The following is a 19,616-nucleotide window of genomic DNA, read 5'->3' as shown; positions in this document are numbered from 1 at the left end:
TTCTGAGGGGGAAGAAATACCTAGGTCAGGAAAAAGGTAGGTTGCCAAGAGACGAAAGCGGTTGTAAGGGAACAGCCATCGGTGACCGAAGTTCAGCGAGACGGGAAGCTTCTTCGGTGTCTTGAACTAGGTATTGACAAGTCGACTCTGACTTGCCTCGGACGCAAAAGGTTTGGCCGGTTGCCTTTCCGGGGAAACTGAAATGTGTATCCCCGTTAGCAGAACCTTAATCTTTAATTCAGATAACGTGCCAGCGTGTCTATTGTGACAGGGACAAAAGAGGCGTTTGGAAAGGTAACTGTAGATCTAGTGACATGAGCTCATCTTACTTGAGTTGCTATCCAAGTATCCCTACGAATACCTACTACATCATAGGGAATCCTTCGTCATGTAGGATCAGTTGCCGCTAGCCGACATGCTCACCAAGAGACAGCGGGAAGCACTTTGGCAGGCCGGGTTTTGGCGAGGTAAGGCGGTTGAATAAACAAGTGGATTCCGTACCTTATACTCGTGACAATCGGCGGTACACCATGTTGGAAAAGGAAACATACACCTAGACTACGGTGGGTACCTGATGCCTTGAATAGCCATCGACGAGCTCACTACCGGTATGAGTGTCTTGGTAGGTACGTGGGAGCACCCTGTCGAGTGTCTGGCGCTGTGTCTGAGTGTGGCAGAGACAATCATGGAAAGAGCCTGGAGCCCCTTGAGATGTTCTGGACAAGAAGAAAAAGACCGGCGGAGAGAAGCACACTGATGTGGGGCCCATTGCACATTCCATTCCGGGCGCGGTACGTTCCCGGTTCGCACCTGACCTAAGACACCCTAGGTACTCCGTAGTCTCTGACTCTCTGTCCACTCGGAGTGGTGGATCCGCTTTAGCCAGTCAACGACGGGAAAGTCAAGACACCACGAGCTCTCTCCGAATTCCTCAAATCTTACTGCTCTTTCTCTCCAGTCAACGTCAATGGCAATTGCTGTTTGATTGGCACCTGCAAAATGCGGATAGCCTTTGCAAGGGCAGTATTGCTTATCTGCCAATTTCTGTCGTGGGCCTCCTTGCCGGCATAATGCTCTCTGCAGGCGCGGATGAGATTTACAGGGGACGGGGCCCACGGTCCACGGTCCACGGCGAAGAAAGTGACAGACGCTAAGCCCAATTCGCCCCCTGCCATAGTAATCCCGTCACTCTCGTACCAGAGGCTTTTCGGCCCAGGTCGTCTGTTTTCGGTCCCCACATGCCCTGTTGAATGTTCGCTTGGCAGAGAATGAGAGACCGCTTGGCCCGCAGCGCTTGAGCCGACTGGCACGACGCTAGTCTCGTTTCGGATCTAGCGCCAAGCTCTCGCGCCGGCAGCCAAACTGAGATCTACAAACGTCCCTGCTTCCACTCATTCTTCACTTTTGACTCTTTCGCTCCATTGACTGCAAGCCGGAACAAGTCCTTTTCTCATCATTGAGAAGCGTGGAAGGCTAGTCGAGGGGCTGACAGGCTGGACCTAGGTGGGAGAAAACACCACACAGCTAGACAGCGACCATACTGCCAAAACTGGCACCTCAAGTGACTGGGCGCGGCGGCATTTGAGGCGGGAACCCCACTGTTTGCCAAACGTCTGAAACCCTGCTCTGCGACAGCATCTCTCCCAGTAGTACCAGTTTACTCCGAAGACTCTACTTGGTCTCGTCAGTCCATCCGAAGAACTTGAAGGATCGTTTGGTGTTGCTGACAGGATCGGCATTCGTTCACGACTTGATACAGAATCGCCCTGTTTCCCCCAGTTCATCACCAGGAGCAACTTGATGAAAGCGAGCTCGGAGATCCCCGTGGTCACCTTCTCGCATTCTGGGAGGGCTGGTCGGTGGATGGCCGAGCCCTAAAGAGGTGATAATCTAGTTCTGGTACTCTGCCGATATTTACAAGTCAAGAGAAACTTCAGCCATGGAAGAGTAGAACTTTGGTTTCTGTTTGCGGTGTCCCGGGTAAATAGTTTCATCACACACGATCGCTCTGGGCAGAACATGTGGCATTGTTTCTGGAATGCCTGCTGTGAATCGATGGTTGGCGCCCGTACGGATAGATGAAGAGGCAACCTGGAAGTAAAGTTTTTGGACTTCCCTTGACTGACAGTGCATAACAGAATCAGACCAGATCGCTATTACTGGTTGGTCAACAGGTCTCGACAACCTGTCTGTCGGCCGGCTCTGCAGATAAGGTGAGGACGATCCCGGTCCGCTCGTGGTACGTTACTCCTTACGGGATTTGTGCTTGGGCGTGGGCGCTGTCACGCTGTGGGTGGGTGGGAAGAATGCCAGACAAGGAAGAAACGATGAAGCACCGAATGGCAGCCGACCATGTTCTCCTCGGTCTATTCTTGTGATGTATACGCAGTAGAGCCACGAGTTTTCCCCGCAGTAGCATTGTGTCTACTTACTATGTGTGATGGAGAGAATACCTAGAGGCAAATGTTTGGGGACGGCTTGGTGAGTAATCATAGCATCTACGGATAGATGGATCTACGAATGGAACGAAAGGATACCTTGCTTTGCGTATTGTGCCACTACTATCCAATGTATGATGGACCTTAGGTGAGGAAGAATATAGGCAGTGGTAGGTATTACCTACTCCGTACGGATACTGAGGTGCGGAAAGGCGGATAGGGTAGGTATGGAGTAGGTTGGCTGGTATGAGTTAACGACCTTCCCTGCCGGTGATAAACGACCGAGTCTGTTTGGGTGGATCTGTGCAGTGGGCAGTGAGCGGGGCGGATTTGGTGGATTTGGACTTATTTAGCGTTTGTTCACTCCAGACGCCAATGCTGCACCTCCCCACCCGTCTCACACACAAACGAACTCCTGCACCTGCACCTTCAGGGAGGCGCCGGCCGAGGGCTGTCCGCAGTCCCACATTGGTGCTGCTCCTGTCTCCTCCACCCTCGATTCTGTCTCTGCCCGTTATTACTAAGGAAAGGCAAGTAGACTTTGCAGTCTACTAGGTAGGGCTGTACTTGCGGATTCCGCCTAGCACTCTCCGTACATGTACATACGGGCAATTGTTCTTGAAGAACAGGGAGATCGCCGAGGAAAGGTCAGACACGCAGACTACGTGACTACCTACACTACACTACAGATAGATACCACGACATCTTGTTGATAGTCAATGAGAGCAAGATACCCATCGTCCGCCCGCCAGTCTTTTGTCTTTCCAACGAGACTGCGACATTGCCCAGCCTGTCTTCCCATCATCGCTGTCTGCAGCCTGCTGACGCCAGGCCAGAATACAGGTACACGGCCACACGCTCCTCGTCTTAGTCGTGTCGGAAGAGTGTACTTGATCCAGCTGCTGCGACATACAGACAACGGCTGTACCACTACTCCCTAGACCTTAGCAATGGATTGTCTGTATTCGGGCGTCTTTGTGATGGATTCGCCCGGCCCCCCGGCTCAGTGCTCCCAAAGACGGCACGGTTTCCCCTTCTTGTCCCTCCATGTCACTCACCCAGCACGCACCTTCTCTGCCCGGTGCCCACGCCTCCCACGCAGTATGTACATACTACGTAGTACATCTGGGTCATAGCCTGTTCTCCTTCTTCCTCTCGAGTCTTTCTCTCTTCCTTCCCCCCCGGGCTGGCCTGGACAACATTTGGGTAACACTTCCAATACAGACTGATCACGCCGTGATGTGCCTGAAGGCCAGGTACCCATAAGTACCACTTCCTCTCCACCGTCAAGGGAGCCCCGGTCGTTTCTTGGTTCCAGCAGGAAAGTCTCCAACGGGTTGGCTTCTCTCGCTTCTGAATACGGCCCCTGGGTATCCTGCCTCCGCAGCCGGTAGAGAAGGGAAAAAAGAGGAACCCCTGGCCTCCCACCAATCAACGTCCCGGACGCTTCGTGTCGGACCCCAAACCCAAACTGTTCCTGAATCGTCCAACCTTGTCTGGTATTACCCTCCCGCACCCGCACTCTCCTGCTCACTCCCTCTTTCGCCCTGTCCTACGCCTATTCCTCTCTTTCTCCTCCACGACCCAACTACCCACGCCCTGCCTCTCTTTCTTGCACACTACTGATTCCACACCTGTCCACCACTCACCACCAAAATCCCGACAACCTCGTAATCACAATTCTGTCGACTCACTCGATCGATTCTTTTCGACTATCTTGGGCGACGACTGGTTCGGAGCGCGGCACAATCGGCAGAGGGTTAACGACGCAGGCAACCGCGGGTTGAGGCCGGGACTGGATCTGGATTTGGGCCTACGGGGTCAGCGGCGGACGCCCATGTTGTGAACTTGGTGCCACCACACTCTCAACAGGCCGCAGCTCCTCGTCGACATCGAAACCCGACCATCGAATCACCATCACCATGGATCCATTCCACGACAAGGCAGGCAACGAGCGGAGGGCTTCCCTCAGGATGTCAGCGAGGGCTTCTTTGACCGCCGACGATGATGACTACGACCTAGCCGCAATGGGCATCTCGGACGGCTTTCGCCCAGCCAACGTCTCTGCTTCCCATCAACCCATCAACTCGATAACCAACCCTTCGACTGGCTCGGCGGTTGTGTCACGAGAATCTCCCGTGCCTCAGCGCGTCACACCACCCCGACCTTCCAGCATTTCAAAACCTCCTCGTTCCCACGATCCGCTAGCCCTCCGTCACGATGGCTCGACGTCTCAATCCCAATCCAACGGCGCCCCAATGTCTCGTGTCTCCAGTGCCTCGAGCGATTCGCCAATAATCAGGTCCGAGAGCCCCTACGAGGGACCATCTGGACCGTCCTTCCCGTACCAAATGTACCCGCAACGTACCAACAGTGTCGCGACGTCAAACACCGCTCGCATGTCTGAAAGATCATACGCCGGGCCTCGCGGACCGACACACCCATATACACTCTACACGCAAAACACCGTAACCCCCGACACGAACGATGGTGACAGCATCCCCGTGGGATTTGCTGGTCGCCCCGATGGATATCACCGCCGCATTGGGCCGGATGGAGAGGAAGCTGCTGACCTGATCGGACCATTGGGCCATACCGAAGAGCTTCCGCCCTACACTCGGTATCCCGAGCAGGCCTATACAAGGAAACAGCCTGGTGAACAACCACAATCATCGACGCCTCCGGTCCAATCTCAACAAGAGCAACAACGGCAGCCAGAGCAGCAACAACCTCCGGCACAACAAACTGCCGTCACTGTCATGACTGCAACGGTACCCGCCATTCCTGCTGGCGCTGGCGGCATCGGACTTGCGACACGCAACCCCGAGTTTGAGTCACGAGAGGATTTACGTCTTTCATCGCCATCCCGGACATCTTCTCGGACGCTGAATGATGAGACTGCTAGCCAACACGAGATCAACACTGCTGCCGAGTCCTACGCCGAGAAGGGCGAAAACGCGTCCGACCGCAAATGGCAGAAGAGGGCAAAGAAGAGGTTGTTTGGTGTCGTTCCTTACTGGGCTATCTGCTTGTTGGCAGTTGGACTGGTGATGATGTGAGTTGATATAAAATTCTTCCCTTCTCTATTTGATGTCACTAACCATATCTAGGGGTATTATTCTCGGTGCTGTCATCGGAACATTCTTCGCCAAGCATAAAAAGCCGCCCGGCAAGCATCAGGACGATGAGCCTATACCAGTGGTCATCCCAACAGCCACGGTTGATGTGAAGCCCCTTGCTACTCTTCCACCGGATCTTCCACCAATGGAGATTGGTACCTTCGGTCTGCCGCCTCTCATTGCAAGCCAGGCACCAAGTACTTGTTTCAACGACACAACGCAAGCCCAAGCCTGGACCTGCAACATTCCTTTTACCAGCTACGTCATGGGCGTCTCTAGAATCGCCAATGAACTACCTATATCTGATTACACCTTAAAACTTACTACTTTCAATGACAGCGATCACGACGATAACTCTAGGATCAACATGTTCTCGTGGGGTACTCAACCACCACTGATCATGGATCCTCTAAAGATGCGTCTTGTCAATGACACCTCAGAACAAGGCCGCGGCGCCGCATGGTTCGCCCAGATGACATACAACAAGACCGTGGTCGTACCTGAGGATAGGTTCCCTGGCGTCGTCTCAACCCCCAAGAAGCAACAGCCACAGTCCAAACGAGGCGGATCATGGGATGGACCACCGCCTGGTATGTCTGAATTCAGTAGGAAAGGGGTCAAAGGAGCACAGGCCGGCGATCGGCCTTGGATCTGTACTTGGCCCGGAACCCTTCTCGAAGTCTTCGTCTACCCTGCCCAGAACAACAGCTATCAAAGAAAGCCTTCTACTACGACGTCCAGGCCTCCGGCGGCAGCAACATTCCCTCCTTCAACATCGACGCAGTTCTTGGTCCGCGGATTGCAAACCCAGTCTCCCCAATCAAGTCCAATCCCGACTGATAGGCCACGCCGTGCCCCACCACCACCTTACCCTCAGGTCATCAAATTTGAAGAGCGACGTGTTTCGCTCGACCAAACGAAGAATGCCTACTGCCGACAAGTCGAAGTCTGCGATGACGGCCAGAACACCGTGCCCGTACTAGACGATCAGGGCCAGCCAATTGAGGTCATGATCATGGAAAACCGGCAAACGGTAGCAATTGCAGACTCGAGCAAACGTTGGATACACGAAGACAGCCTCTTGGTATCACCTCGAGACCGGCCATCAAGGACAAGTCAACTTAGCGACTGTGGATGTATATGGTGGTTCACATAACACCCATTTTGACCATGACGGACAAAGTCACTACCACAACCATGATTTACTGTACGGATTAATGTACCACACACCATTTTTGCGTCAACAGTCTGTGTTCGTTAATGCGGCTGTTGACTTCTTTTGTTTGGGGGCGTCAATTGAGATATGGATGAGCATCTATGGGCGTCATTCAGTAGGCGCAATTAGGCAGGCGATTGTATACATATTTGGCAAATACCTATGGATGGGCAAAGATGCCCCCAAAAAGCCACTTGTAGGACGGCTGAAAGGTTTACTTATATAGCCTGCCGATTCCTCTCAGAGTAGGCCACACACTTACCTAAAGAGATTTATTCATGTTGCAAGTCTTCCTATCTTAGTCGTAGTGTTATGTGTAGAGCGGTAGGCATAGAGGAATTCAAAGTCACACGTGAAAGAAACCACATTGTATGGCAAAACGGCCTTGCTCTCGTAATGCAAATGTGCTGCCTACTGGGTATCATTTTCAAATCACCGCCTTCCTCAACCGTCACTCTTCCTTCATGTCGGCGGCCAGCCCGTCCAAAAAGTTCTCAGCCATCTTCTTGGCTCTCCTGGCCTCGACCTCTTTCCGCCGCTGCTCAATCTCCTTGCGCCTCGCCTCCTTCTTCTCCTCCCTCTCCTTCCTCGCCGCCTCCGTCCGCACTCTTTCTTCTTCGAGCCCCTGAAACTCCTTTTGCCTCGTCTCCTCGTCCTTGCTAAACTTGTAAAAGCCCGTGCCCTTTGTGCGGATCTCGCTGTCGGCGTCGTAGTGCCTGGCCTCGGGCGGCGTGGCGCTGCGGTCCCGCTTCTTGGCCAGCTCGGCCATCTTTTCGGGGTCCTCCGGGTTGAAGGCCATGGTCTGGATGGCGTCGCCGTACAGCAGCTTGGCCGGGGCCGCGGGGCGGGCCGACATGCGTTCGAGCTCTTCGGCGCCGAGGAGGCCGCGCCGGCGCTGGCGCTCGAGGCGTTCCTTGTCTGCTTTTGTGCCGCGGCGGAGACGGCCGAATTCGTCTTCGTATTCTATGATTGTGTTGTCCTCGTCGTTGCCGTCGCCGTCGGACTCGTTATCGTCGGAGCCGCTTGAGCTCGCATCCTCCCGGCGGCCGTTCTTCTTGTCCTCGGATTCGGCCCATTTTCGGTCAAAGTCGATGAGGGGCGCCGCCTCGTTCTCCTTGGGGACGTAGTCGCCCCGCTTCATGGCTGCGTAGAGGCGTGCCTTCTCTTCCATCTTGCGCCGTGCGCTGGCGAGGTTTGACGTTTCTTCTTCCGTGCCGAGCGGGTCTTTTAGGTTCAACTTGTTGCTGCTGCTAGCTGCGTCTGCGGATTTCTTTTTCTGCCTGTCGTCATCTCTTCCTTTCCCGCCAAAGAGGCTGGATCGTGCCTTGGAGGGTCGAGGCCGTGCTGGTGCGGAGGATGTTGAGGAGGGCGTGGCCGACATGAGGGAGGTGAGTTGGGCTGTGAAGTCGAGCGAGCTGCCGAGGGCCGTGTCGTTTTTGCGCTTCTTGGGCGGCGGTTGACCGTAGAGGTTTGGATCTTGCGGGGTCTTGGAGTGCTGCATCTTGGTGTGCTCCGAGAGTATCACTCGGGTTGATCAGAAATCCAAAGGAATGCTTGCTGTGTTTGACGTCGCTGTGTACAATGGTGGCGTTCGTCGAGGAGGTGGTGTAGGTGGGAGGATCTTGCCTGGACGCATGCGTGCGCAGTGAGCGCTGTGGAAATCCCACCCCAAAGTCCCTTATCGTTATCGGAATAGCAGGGACGTCGGGCAGGCGACACCAAGGTGCTACCTCAAAGCAAGAAACAGAATTTAAACCGCCACAGGTACCCTAGAACAGAGCTCCAGGTACCCTAGAAATGATGTCTTCAAATAATTTGAAACCTTCCACTACTCGTATTCCTTGGAAACATTGCTATTTCCCGTAAGTTCTGTTTACGGAAGTTGGAATCTTATGGCACCCCGAAATTCCATGCAAGAGTAAGGTAGCTTTCCGTATTAGCACCTACTCGTGTCTGCTGCCCCTGTGGCTTCATAGTAAATATTTATGACATCCCATTCATGAGGGAACCTCAACAAACGAGACGAGAAGCGAGCCTCCCCTTCAATCATGAGAACCGCCCAGATACGATTGGGAGCCCGATAAAGTAAACACATTGGAAAGAAGAAAGACAAAACGCTGGATCAGGAGAGAAACGCTTTTCGCAGCTCATTACGCAACCGTGACCTATACGCCCATTGAGCTACTGCTCTAGTCTCTCGCAAAAACCTTGCGTTCAAAGCACAGCCCCTTGATCATAACCTCGCATTCGCTCTACCCAGAAAATGAGCTGTGCCCGGTCCCGGACTCGCTCGGATGCTGTATACGTTTCCGCGCTGAATCTGTCACTGTCGAAGGGACGGCCGTCGTTCCACCCGAGGCTTCCAGTGGTGGCGGCGGTTGTGCCTTTTGCGGTTGCGACAGGTGCCTCGGCTCGCGTGAAGACGTCTGATTTTGGTTTTGGTTCCATGGGCGGCTCCAACATATTCTATAGGTGTAGATAGCGATGTCTACACCGATCAGGAGGAGGATAGGGCCAAAGAAGCAGAATCCCAGTGCGATCTATTGAAGGAGTGTTAGCGACGCGGCGGCTGGGATGAATTTTACTGGGCTTACAAAGGCGCCTGAAATGTATCTAACAATGGTAGGATAGTCGGAGTGTAGTAATGAGTAGGTCATCATGGTGTCGTACCACGAGACGGTTTGCGCGTGAGTATTCATCAGGGGATTGCGGGAGCAACGGCGAGGGCCGTTGGCTATTTAGATTGAAGAAAGATGACGATGATGGGAGAATGACGGGAGGGAGTAATGCGGCGGGGTGTTCTTGAATCGCAATGGCCGGTTGGTGCAGTCGCGCGTGTAACGGCAGAAATCTAAGGTAGTCTGACGGCAGGTAGCGAAAGGGATGTTGAGAGTGGTATGACGAGACGTGATTGAGCAATCAGGTAGAGGGTCGTTGCTGGGGATGTTGGACCCTTTGCGCCGAGGGATGCAATTGGGGGGATCTCTATGTTAATAAATATTCCCCTCGGCCATGTTCTTGGGCGGGCCAGTCGTGAGACAGTCAGGTGTTGGGTGCCGAGGTGGATAATCAGGCAAAGGGAGGCATTGATATAGATGCTTATGAGGATGCGCGGAGAGAGCATGGGATGGCCGACCGACGCCTCCGTCACGTTTTAGTGTTTAGTCCAGATCAAGCGGCCACGGTGCAACGACTTTCTCACTCTGTAAGTGACAAGGCATTTTGGTAATCTTCCGAGAGCGCCCCCCTCTTTCCATTCGATGGAAGCTGGGGCTTTGTTGTATGTCTTCCCATGCCTTAAGGCCAAGGTAGTTTAGTCACCCCGCTCCCTTCTGAGCCTTTTCTGTTCTCTCACAAATCCATCACTGATATATCCTACACCTGTATCTAGGAAACCCTCCCGTCGTGTTCTGGATGGCAAAAGGGGCGCCCTCGGCCCCTCTTCAGCGTTGGAAAACATACCTTAACTTGTAAGGTACACTGGCGGGTGGCTGATCACCCGGAACGAGTGACGCAGCTAGGAACCCGCAGCGGGCACGGGTGCGTCGGGCGGGCCTTCAGCTCTTATCGCTTATCACTCAGGTACCGATACCCTGAGGTTCACGGGGGAGGTCAAGTGTCGATTTTCACCGCCTGCCCAATCGGCAGCTTTCATCGTCCCCCGCCATGCATCACCGCCCGCTCCCATCGCAACTTTTTGATTTTCAGGCGGCCAAATATTCACTTTGAGCGCATACCAGACGACTCCCCACCCAAGCCGTCTCTCTGCCCGAAGACAGCTTGAACGTGTCTAATCATTCTCTACGGCTCTTTTCATAGGTAATTGATCGGATTCGACCAGCGACTGGCCATGAGTAGACCGGAAAAGAAAAACAAAACCACAAAGAGGGAGGAGTATCGCAATGCGCGCAACCAAGATGGCGTGGCTGAACTGCCCAAAAAGAAGTTCTACCGCCAACGCGCCCATGCAAACCCTTTCTCGGACCATCAATTAGTCTAGTTGAGTCTCAATGGTCATACCGCCCTCTGATCTCTACTCTCTCGCTAACTGTCACCGTCCCAAATAAAGCCCGGCCAGTCCAGACTCCATGAACTGGACGCAGTACTATCCCGCCTTCGCAGCCAACGATGAGACTCCCTCCACCGATCCTACAGTCACGGAATCCATGACCCTGGATGCCTCGAAGCCGAAAACGCGCAGTCTAACGAAGGATGTGGAGGTTGTTGACATTGGCTGCGGCTTCGGAGGCTTGACCGTAGCTCTGTCACCGATCCTCCCAGAGACCCTCATTCTCGGTAGGTGGACTCTCTAAGCTCGCAACCGGTGAGTGTGCTGACCCTTCTTCCCTCTGCAGGCCTCGAGATCCGCACTTCGGTTACCGAATATGTCCAGGAGCGCATCAAGGCCCTCAGAGTTCAGAATCAGGAGACTGGCGGGTACCAGAACATCAGCTGCCTCCGAGCCAACAGCATGAAGTTTCTCCCCAACTTTTTCAAAAAGGCACAGCTCTCCAAGATCTTCATCTGCTTCCCCGACCCGCACTTCAAGGCACGGAAACACAAGGCCAGAATCGTATCAACGACGCTCAACTCCGAATACGCCTTTGCGCTGCGCCCAGGAGGCATCGTGTACACCATTACAGACGTCGAACCCTTGCATCAGTGGATGGTGGGCCACTTCAATGCCCATCCTGCATTCGAGCGTGTGTCCGAGGAAGAACAGGAGGCGGACGAGTGTGTCAAGGTGATGGCGTCCGAGACGGAGGAGAGCAAGAAGGTGACGCGGAATCAGGGCCAGAAGCACATTGCGCTTTTCCGCAGGCTGGAAGATCCTCCATGGTGAATGGCAAGAACTTGACCAGAGTGATGGCGGCATGGCTCTCTGGGAAGAGAGACTCCGGTGCTGAGGCTCGAAAAAGTTCAAATAATACCCCTTTCCTCTTGTCGTAGATTCACAGAGATGACTATGTTGTGCCCTGGTCTTGATGGAATACTGAACTTCAAAATACGTATGTCAGAGGCCGTTGACAGGCCACTTTATGTTTAACTCTTACTATCGTACATGCCAGCCCTACGATGGTCGAGGCTATTTACAATACGTTCAGTCCCATGGGCTTTTCACCGCTATAGCTTCATGCACTAGCAAAAAAGTCCGCATAGTTACATACATCCAACTCTATTCTCGACGCAACTCATGCCCTAATGGTAGCTTTCCGGTGAAAGGCAAGCGCATTTTAAGCATACGGAGGTACCTCAAGTGGCAGGGCCCCACCGAGACTCACCTCATGCACCCAACCCTGCTGCGCGCCTGCAGCAACGGTAAGAGTACCTATTGCAAAAGCCGCTAGTATTCTGAGGTCAGTGCCTAGGTACCCTGCTGTACCTGCTATGCAGAGTACAAACGGTACCTCCCAAATTGAGGTAATGTGCACGTAAGTACGGTGAGGTCAGGTACACTTCACCGAGGTACACGCCTAGGTGCTCCCTCACCTTGCAAGCACCGGGAACAAGCGTCCAACGGTCACACCTCAACATCATCCGCCATCCACCATCCACCATCCACACGTGTCTCTCGACCCGCACCTTCACGTCCCCTGAAATCGATAAGGCCCAGCCAAGCCGACCTATTCTTCTTCTCCTCCAGATCTCCCAACCCAGCAGCTCCCGAAAGTACCGCAGTTATCGACGACGTACGATGTAGCGACAGCCTATCGCCCTTCACAACCGATCTGGATATGGCCTTGCAAGGAAGAGAACTGATCCTTGCCGCCGTCACATGCTTCATAGCCTGGGGCTATGCTGTTAGCTGGGTCCCGGTCTTGAGATGGGTAGGATACGCCTTGGTTGGAGGGGTCATCTTGACCGTTGTCGCCTTTCTCGCCCTCGTCCTCGTTACGTCGCGCGGCTTCGGACACGGTTTGCGACACCGATCCCCGCGACCAAATGGCCCTGCATTCCTCGCACCCAAGGCCTGGGCCCGACAGGTCTCAAGCCTTCAAACAAGACAGGCTTATACGAAAGTCGCTCTCGACCCGAACTCCAAACGCATATCCAAAGCCCTCGACGACCTCCTCGAACTCATCATACGGGATTTTGTCAGCTCGTGGTATTCCAACATCAGCAAGAACCCAGTCTTCTCCAACGAGGTCGATAAAGCTGTGCGCGATGCCCTCATCAACATTCGAGAGCGCCTCTTGGAGCTTGACCTCGTCGACATCGTCACCACTCGAATCGTACCGATGCTCAACGCCCATTTCCGCGATTTCTACGAGGCCGAGCGAGCTGTCCGAGGGAAGAAACTCAATCGGTCGGTGACGGAATCGGAGGAGCTGGACCTCGCAATTGCCTCTAAATACAAGGATGGGAAGCTCCATCCCGCAGCTTCGTTGTCATTCCCCGACACAAAGCTCGTGCAGCAAGATTATTTACGAAAGATGGTGTCTGGAATTCTGCCAAAAGTCCTACCGCCAAACATGCTTGCCAGTCGAGCCGTCTCGAGCATCATCCGAGAGATTGTTGCCTGCGCTGTGCTATTTCCCGTAATGCAAATCCTAGCCGAGCCGGACACCTGGAATCAAGTTATGGAAAACTACGGGCGTTCGATGTTGCAAGATCGGTCGACAGTCCGGAAGCTCAGGGCGGCGTTGGATCAACATGCTTCTCCAGCACCAAGATCAGGCAAGGCTGCCATTATACCCCGTCTCTCGCCCACCGATAGTGAGAGAAAGTTTGAGAAGTTCATCCGCGCTATACGGAAAGTCGGCAATCTCTCGGATGCAAGGCGGCTACGGAGCGAGGTCGCGAGCCAGTTGAAGCGGGATTCCTTGGAGGAAAATCAGGATCAGGTCTACCTCAGACGACTAGAAATGGGCAAGCGACTACTGGATGAACGCGTCCAGCTTCTTGCTGCCGGTGGAAGTCGACAGTCCTCCGCGACTTTGCCCGCCCGCCCTTCCGGTGTTCCTCAGGCACCCTCCAAGCTAGAGCATGCATCTCTTGTTGACCTGCTCCGAGATGCATCAGGCTTGTCGTATTTCATGGAGTTCATGGATCGTCACCACATGATGCCTCTGGTCCAATTTTGGCTGGTTGTTGATGGCTTTCGCAATCCTTTGGAGGATGAGGGCCAAGATGACGAGCATCTACCGTCCAATCTACCAATGTGGACCAGTTCTGACCGTGAGGATTTGGGCCAGATTGACCACGCATATCTATCCAAACCCGAACTGAAGGTCTCGAAAGCCTCCCGAGATGAGGTGCGCGCTTTCCTGAACGCCGGCAAGATAGCCACTCCCGAGCAGTACTACAGGGCTCGCAGAGCAATCCTGAGGGCCCAGACAGCTGTCTTAGACGCGATGCAAGCCCAATTCTTCCAGGCCTTCAAGAAGTCTGATCTATTCTACAAGTGTTTAGCCTCACAAGAAGCGTCGGCGAAAAGTGCACCACTACCCGTTGCAGAGCCGTCAGCGTCTACTCCAGCACACCCACCGACGCATCGAAGCTCTCATTCCTTCCAATTCAAGCCCAGTCCTGTCACCCGTATAGCCCCAAGGTTAACACGACCGCTATCAAGGCGAGCTGGTTCTGCATCGGATTTGGCCAGCCTCGCTCTTAACGGGAACGGTTCTGAATCGCTCTCTAAGCAACGTCGTTCTTTCGAGGAAGATGTTTCAACCCCGCTATTTGACGACGACGATTTCGATCAGGAGGGCATGATGGACTCGGTCGCTAGTCTTGACCAGGACGCAGGCAAGCCTCCTGTGCCAGATACGAACGTGGTACAAGCAATGGAAGAAGCTCTGAACAACATAATGGAGGACAATCGGCCGCAAACGGCTGAAGAGTTTCGAGAATCATTATTTGGGGCGGATGACCAAGTCGACAGGTCAAGTTTATTTTCTGGAGATAACGAATCCCTTCGTGGATCACTTGAAATGTCAAGACCTGCAGCTTCCTCCAAGGAAACCGACAAACCAAGCCTTGCATCTCTTGGCCTCGTTAGTGCGGCATCTCGCATTGGAGTGTTTGTAGATGACGATCTTTTTGGTGATGAGGAAAAGTACCTTTCTGACGAACGAGACGATCCAGAGGAAGAAACAAAAGGCGATGTTGAGGACGAAATCCAGGAAGCAGCCCCTGGTGACCTCGGGCTAGCAGAAGCTATCACGGCGTTGTCCAATGATATTGACCGCCTCATAGCACAAGATGCTATTGTCGAGTCACTAACAAAGAAGGCGGACCTCACGAACAACACGGCTGAGCTCCGTATCCTGCGGAAGTCCAAGGCGAGTCTGCAACGTGAGATCCGTCGCAAAGAACTTCAAAGGCAACAGTACGTTGTTCAAGAAAGCGACAACAGCTTGTATGGGCGGTCAACGATCAAGATCAAGGCCATCCAAGTCGGCAAGGAGGACGATGGAAGGGAATTTGCCCTGTATGTGATCGAGGTGCAAAGAGATGCTGGCGAGAAGATGCCAGCCGCGACATGGATGGTTACTCGCCGGTATAGCGAGTTCCACGATCTGCATCAGAGACTTCGCTCAAGATATCCTTCTGTTCGGAACTTAGAATTTCCCAGGCGAAGGATGGTTATGAAGTTCCAGAGTGAATTTCTACGCAAACGACGGACGGCCCTTGAGAAGTATCTCCGAGATCTCCTTCAGCTTCCAGAGGCGTGCAGGAGTCGAGATCTGCGAGCATTCTTGTCGCAAAGTGTGATAGCGCAAGGCCAAGATCTTGTGGATCGCGAGGACAAGAAAGACATGATCACAAGGTTCTACGACTCCGTTACGGATGGAATGGAAGACATCCTCGGCAACATTCCTGTCTTGGATCAATTGTCTGTGGCTGGTCAGAATCTCATCGCAGCAGCCACTAACCAGCTGAACGCTATGCCACTACCTGTTAACGAGGATGGTGTCAGCGCTGCTGAGGCCGAGGCTGAACTGAACGCTTTCGAGAACAAGGAGCTAGAGTCTTTCATCAAGCCTATCTGCGACATCTTCTTAGAAGTCTTTGAACTCAACCGAGGAAACAACTGGCTTCGAGGGCGCGCTGTGGTTGTTGTCCTTCAACAGCTACTGGGCGGCACAATCGAGCGCAAGGTTCGAGACAATGTCAAGATGCTTGTACAGGAAGATGCCATCATCAAGTACATCGCCCTGCTCAAGGATAGCATGTGGCCCGGTGGTGAAATGAATAAGAACAAGCAACCGAGGACGGCATCAGAGAAGAAGAAGACGAGGACGGAAGCCAGCTTGATGTTGGCTACTCTTATACCCGACCTAGCAGGAAGCGTTGTCGGAAGAGTGAATGCACAAGCAGCCAGCCGGCGTGTGTTCGCAACCTTCAACAATTCGAGACTCAAGTAAGTTGTCGGTGCAAAGCTGAATTGCCGGTGGTTGTCACGTGGCTAACAAGACATCTCTTCTCAGCGCACACTTAGCCTTTACGTTCATGGATGAATTGATAGAAACTTTGTTTGGTTAAGACGCGCAGGCTTTGCTTACTTGGTCAGTTTGATACCATTCGGATGTGTTTACAGATGATGCGGCGATGGGAGTACGATCATTCAGCCCAAACCGGCGGCATACGCCGGAAACGATTATGAGGTTGCATGAGCAGGCGTCTGGTTTGATATTTCTTCTTCCGGAAGTACATACATACTTATACACCCTCATGCCAGGAGAGAGGAAGGCGGATGGCCCAAGAAGTGGCATATAATGCAAAAGTCCTGACAGGGATCTATTCACGGAAAGATGTAATGAAGCGACAAGAGGCACGAGACTGTGTCCTATGAAGCCTACGGGAGGATATGCGGTTCTCCAGGAATCGGGATGGATTGTCTAGTCAACTAGATACGCAAACTTACATAAAGAAGCTAGGCAGGAACCCCCACACTCGCGAGGTTGATGAAGCTCAAGACACATTCAAGTCAATAGTGACAACCTTAAAAGCGGGAGAACCGAAAGCCAGCACAGGAAATTGCACATTGGCTCATGGGACAATAAGTCTGAAGTTCTTGCCCGCGAGAGCGGTAGTTTAGATTTGCTTGTCCGTTGACATATAGGTCGGCAGAGGAAAGGAGAGTATGTGTGGAATAGGCAGGAGTAAGGAGGCCCGTCTCTGTTACGGAACCAGGTCGGATACGAATAATAGATATCTTTGCTGGGCCGTCTGAGTTTCGAGGCCAGGCTTACCTCGGGCTTCGGGGTCCCACCATCCCCTCAGAGCGGACGGCTTGGTGGAGTTTTTGATGATTAAGAATACTCGGTATTACTCCAGGGTGTATCTTTTACCGAACGTTCGTCACGTCTTGGATGGGTTTAGCTTGCGTGTTTGTGGTACCGCACATCGGATTGTGAAGCTTGGTTGGGTGATATGGCGACAACCAAGTATCTATTCTATCAATCAATCGACCATGATTAATCAGATCGTGTGTTAAAGTAGTGTAAGGTAATCGGATGGCATGCGCGCGACCGACTCGCTCTCTCAAGTCATCCCTGATTTGCCATGGATAGTTGTTGCGGGAGAAAGGGTGGAGAGGGAAGTTGGTTCGTTCCACAAGTCACAACGTATCGAGTAAAGTCAGCCTGTTGCAGTATCCGAACTGTCTTGGCAGACTTGGCTCCTTGCCATTGATCTTCCGATTTCCCTCATGGTCACGGTAATCTCGGCTTGGTTTTCTCTTCAAATGTGACTATGAATTGAGACGTTGCCTGGTGTCGACTGTCCTATTGCGGGTTGGTGAAACGAACAGGTCCTGGAACTGCCTGGGCTTGGTAACCAAACGCAGCGAGGGTCGTACAGGAAAAAAGGGGGGCGCCAGGGCGCCGGGGTGGCACCGATCTGGAGACGAGGTCGCCCGGCGTGTCTCTGTTGTCTCTGTCTCTCGCTGAGACTTTCTACTGTGATAATAGTTGCCGAACACTGGTGCATCCCGTATTCACTTTGTAACCAACGTGGACACAAGGCCCGGCTGGGCAGTGCGATGTTGGCAATCGGAATAGGCCCGAAGCCAAGAGGAGGTTGTCATCCTTGACGGAGATCTTCCTTATTTCGTCCCCTCTCTGTTTTGGGACGTTAAGGGGAGTTTGAAGTTGCGCCGGCGACTCCTTCTATTCTCCTCCTCTCTGGAACAGTTGGATCCATTAAAGAAACAAAAGAAATTAAACGTAAGAAGAAGGAGGATGCGGAGGGAAAGCGCCACAGTGACCGTTAGAGCTAAGTATTTTATTATTAAAGAAAGTTAATTCTTTCTAAGTTATAAGTATAAGAATATAGTTTTAATAAAATAGTATAGTACTTACTTAGTACTTAAATTAAGATACTTTTTTAAACTCGCTATAAAAAAAAATAATTATATTATTAACTATTTATTATTAAGGTTCGTAATTAGTATTATAATTTTAATTATAATAACTTTATTTATAATAAGTAAAAAGTCTAATTATAAGTCTTTTAAAAACCTCTTTTTAAGGGTTATAAAAGCCTTTAAATTAAGTTAAAATACTTATTAAAATATTAATAACTAAACTAACCTTATAATAATAGTTTTAATAAAAAAATTAAAAAATGAACTAAGAGATAATATTAAAATCCTTACTAACGTTAAGTACGATTTATAAAAAGTAATAATATAGCTATAAAATATCGGTAATATATTTTATATTAAAAAGATTATTATTAATATTAATAAGATAAATAGGGCCGTATTAATATAGCGCCTCGGCTTCTTTTTATAACTCGAGGATAATTACTTTAAATAATATTAAAAGTTTATTAAAAAACTCTTTTAAATACTCTAGTATATTTATTATTATTTTTATAATAATAAGATTCTTAATACTTATATATAAGAGTAGGTTATTTATTTTTAAATAATAATATTAGCTTATTAATAAGCTATCGAAACTACGATTTTAATAATCCCTTAAGGGAGAGGGTAGAATAAAAAAAAAGATAAGTAACTTATAAAAAGGGTTAAGGTTAAATAGTGCGGAATTCGAGGGTAGGGTAGCGTCTATATATACTGCGGTAATCCTCTAGTAATATAAAACGATAGAGTTAAATAGTGTGACCGTTGGAGCTAGCCACAGGTGACGGCCTTCAAACTGAAGAGTGTCAAATTCAACGTGCATGAGCTAGCCCGAAATTGGAATGCCTTTTCTTTTAGGCGTGATCAATGACCAGTATGAATACCTTTAGTGAGGTACCTGTGCGCATAGAGCGACTTCCCCTGGATTTGTCGCAAAGCTGAGTCGAGATGTTGTCTAGACTTTGCAACACAACAAGAACGAAAGTTGGCTGCCCTCTTAGCCACAAGATTTCTGGTGAGATAGACTCGTGGAGCCGAATGGAAGCTTGATCGGATGAAAGCGAACCCTCGGACATGATGTTCCCCTTTCGCAGACCCTGGTCTGGCGAGGTATCCGTACCTGAGCCGGGTTAGAGCGATGTAACTGATCTGGCTGAACGGCAAGGTTCCTTCCTCGAGGTGAGATGTCCAACAAGCCAGAGGCTTTTGGTTCATCTTCCCGGGGTTTTCAGGCCATCGCTGTTGTAATGAATGAGTGAATCAATGAAGAGGGACTCTTAGGGTCATGATACCTTTACGACTTGGGCAAAAGAGCTCTTAGGTAGACGGGATTGGCTGAGTATTTTGAGTGATGAAGAAAGCAAGGTGTTGGCTGTTCTGCGACTCAAAGAAAGAACCCGAGCTCGTGTACCTTCAAAAAGTACCTTTGGAGTGAGGTGAGGTTCCCTACCTAGGTACCTCAGGTTCCCACCATCGTCAGGTACGAGCCAGGATCACGATGGTCGAGGAGACTGAATCAAACGCGA

The 19,616-nt window shown here is 51.6% G+C and overlaps 5 protein-coding genes across 5 annotated transcripts; 3 read left to right on the top strand and 2 right to left on the bottom strand.

Annotated features, from left to right (window-relative positions):
* Window positions 1-4,261: 4,261 nt before the first annotated feature.
* Window positions 4,262-6,713, top strand: CABS01_01283 (uncharacterized protein; the record flags this gene model as incomplete). Its single annotated transcript, XM_060534663.1, has 2 exons — window positions 4,262-5,493; window positions 5,549-6,713. Coding segments are annotated over 2 exons (2,397 nt in total), but the record flags the coding sequence as incomplete, so codon positions are not given.
* Window positions 6,714-7,224: 511 nt separating this feature from the next.
* On the bottom strand, window positions 7,225-8,274 carry CABS01_01282 (uncharacterized protein; the record flags this gene model as incomplete). Its single annotated transcript, XM_060534662.1, has 1 exon — window positions 7,225-8,274. One exon carries the CDS (start codon window positions 8,272-8,274, stop codon window positions 7,225-7,227), a length of 1,050 nt encoding a protein of 349 aa, XP_060401740.1.
* Window positions 8,275-9,025: 751 nt separating this feature from the next.
* CABS01_01281 (uncharacterized protein) lies at window positions 9,026-9,433 on the bottom strand (the record flags this gene model as incomplete). Its single annotated transcript, XM_060534661.1, has 2 exons — window positions 9,026-9,313; window positions 9,368-9,433. The coding sequence occupies 2 exons, from the start codon at window positions 9,431-9,433 to the stop codon at window positions 9,026-9,028; spliced, it is 354 nt and encodes a 117-aa protein (XP_060401739.1).
* A 1,428-nt stretch (window positions 9,434-10,861) lies between these two features.
* CABS01_01280 (tRNA (guanine-N(7)-)-methyltransferase) lies at window positions 10,862-11,616 on the top strand (the record flags this gene model as incomplete). The annotated part of the gene is made up of 2 exons (XM_060534660.1): window positions 10,862-11,069; window positions 11,129-11,616. 2 exons carry the CDS (start codon window positions 10,862-10,864, stop codon window positions 11,614-11,616), a joined length of 696 nt encoding a protein of 231 aa, XP_060401738.1.
* Window positions 11,617-12,508: 892 nt separating this feature from the next.
* CABS01_01279 (uncharacterized protein) lies at window positions 12,509-16,144 on the top strand (the record flags this gene model as incomplete). The annotated part of the gene is made up of 1 exon (XM_060534659.1): window positions 12,509-16,144. One exon carries the CDS (start codon window positions 12,509-12,511, stop codon window positions 16,142-16,144), a length of 3,636 nt encoding a protein of 1,211 aa, XP_060401737.1.
* Between the last annotated feature and the right edge of the window lie 3,472 nt (window positions 16,145-19,616).

This window comes from Colletotrichum abscissum (genome assembly GCF_030869225.1).
Source record: "Colletotrichum abscissum strain IMI 504890 chromosome Unknown Scaffold_2.1, whole genome shotgun sequence".
Lineage (NCBI taxonomy): Eukaryota > Fungi > Ascomycota > Sordariomycetes > Glomerellales > Glomerellaceae > Colletotrichum > Colletotrichum abscissum.
This window is presented reverse-complemented; position numbering and strand designations above follow the sequence as displayed.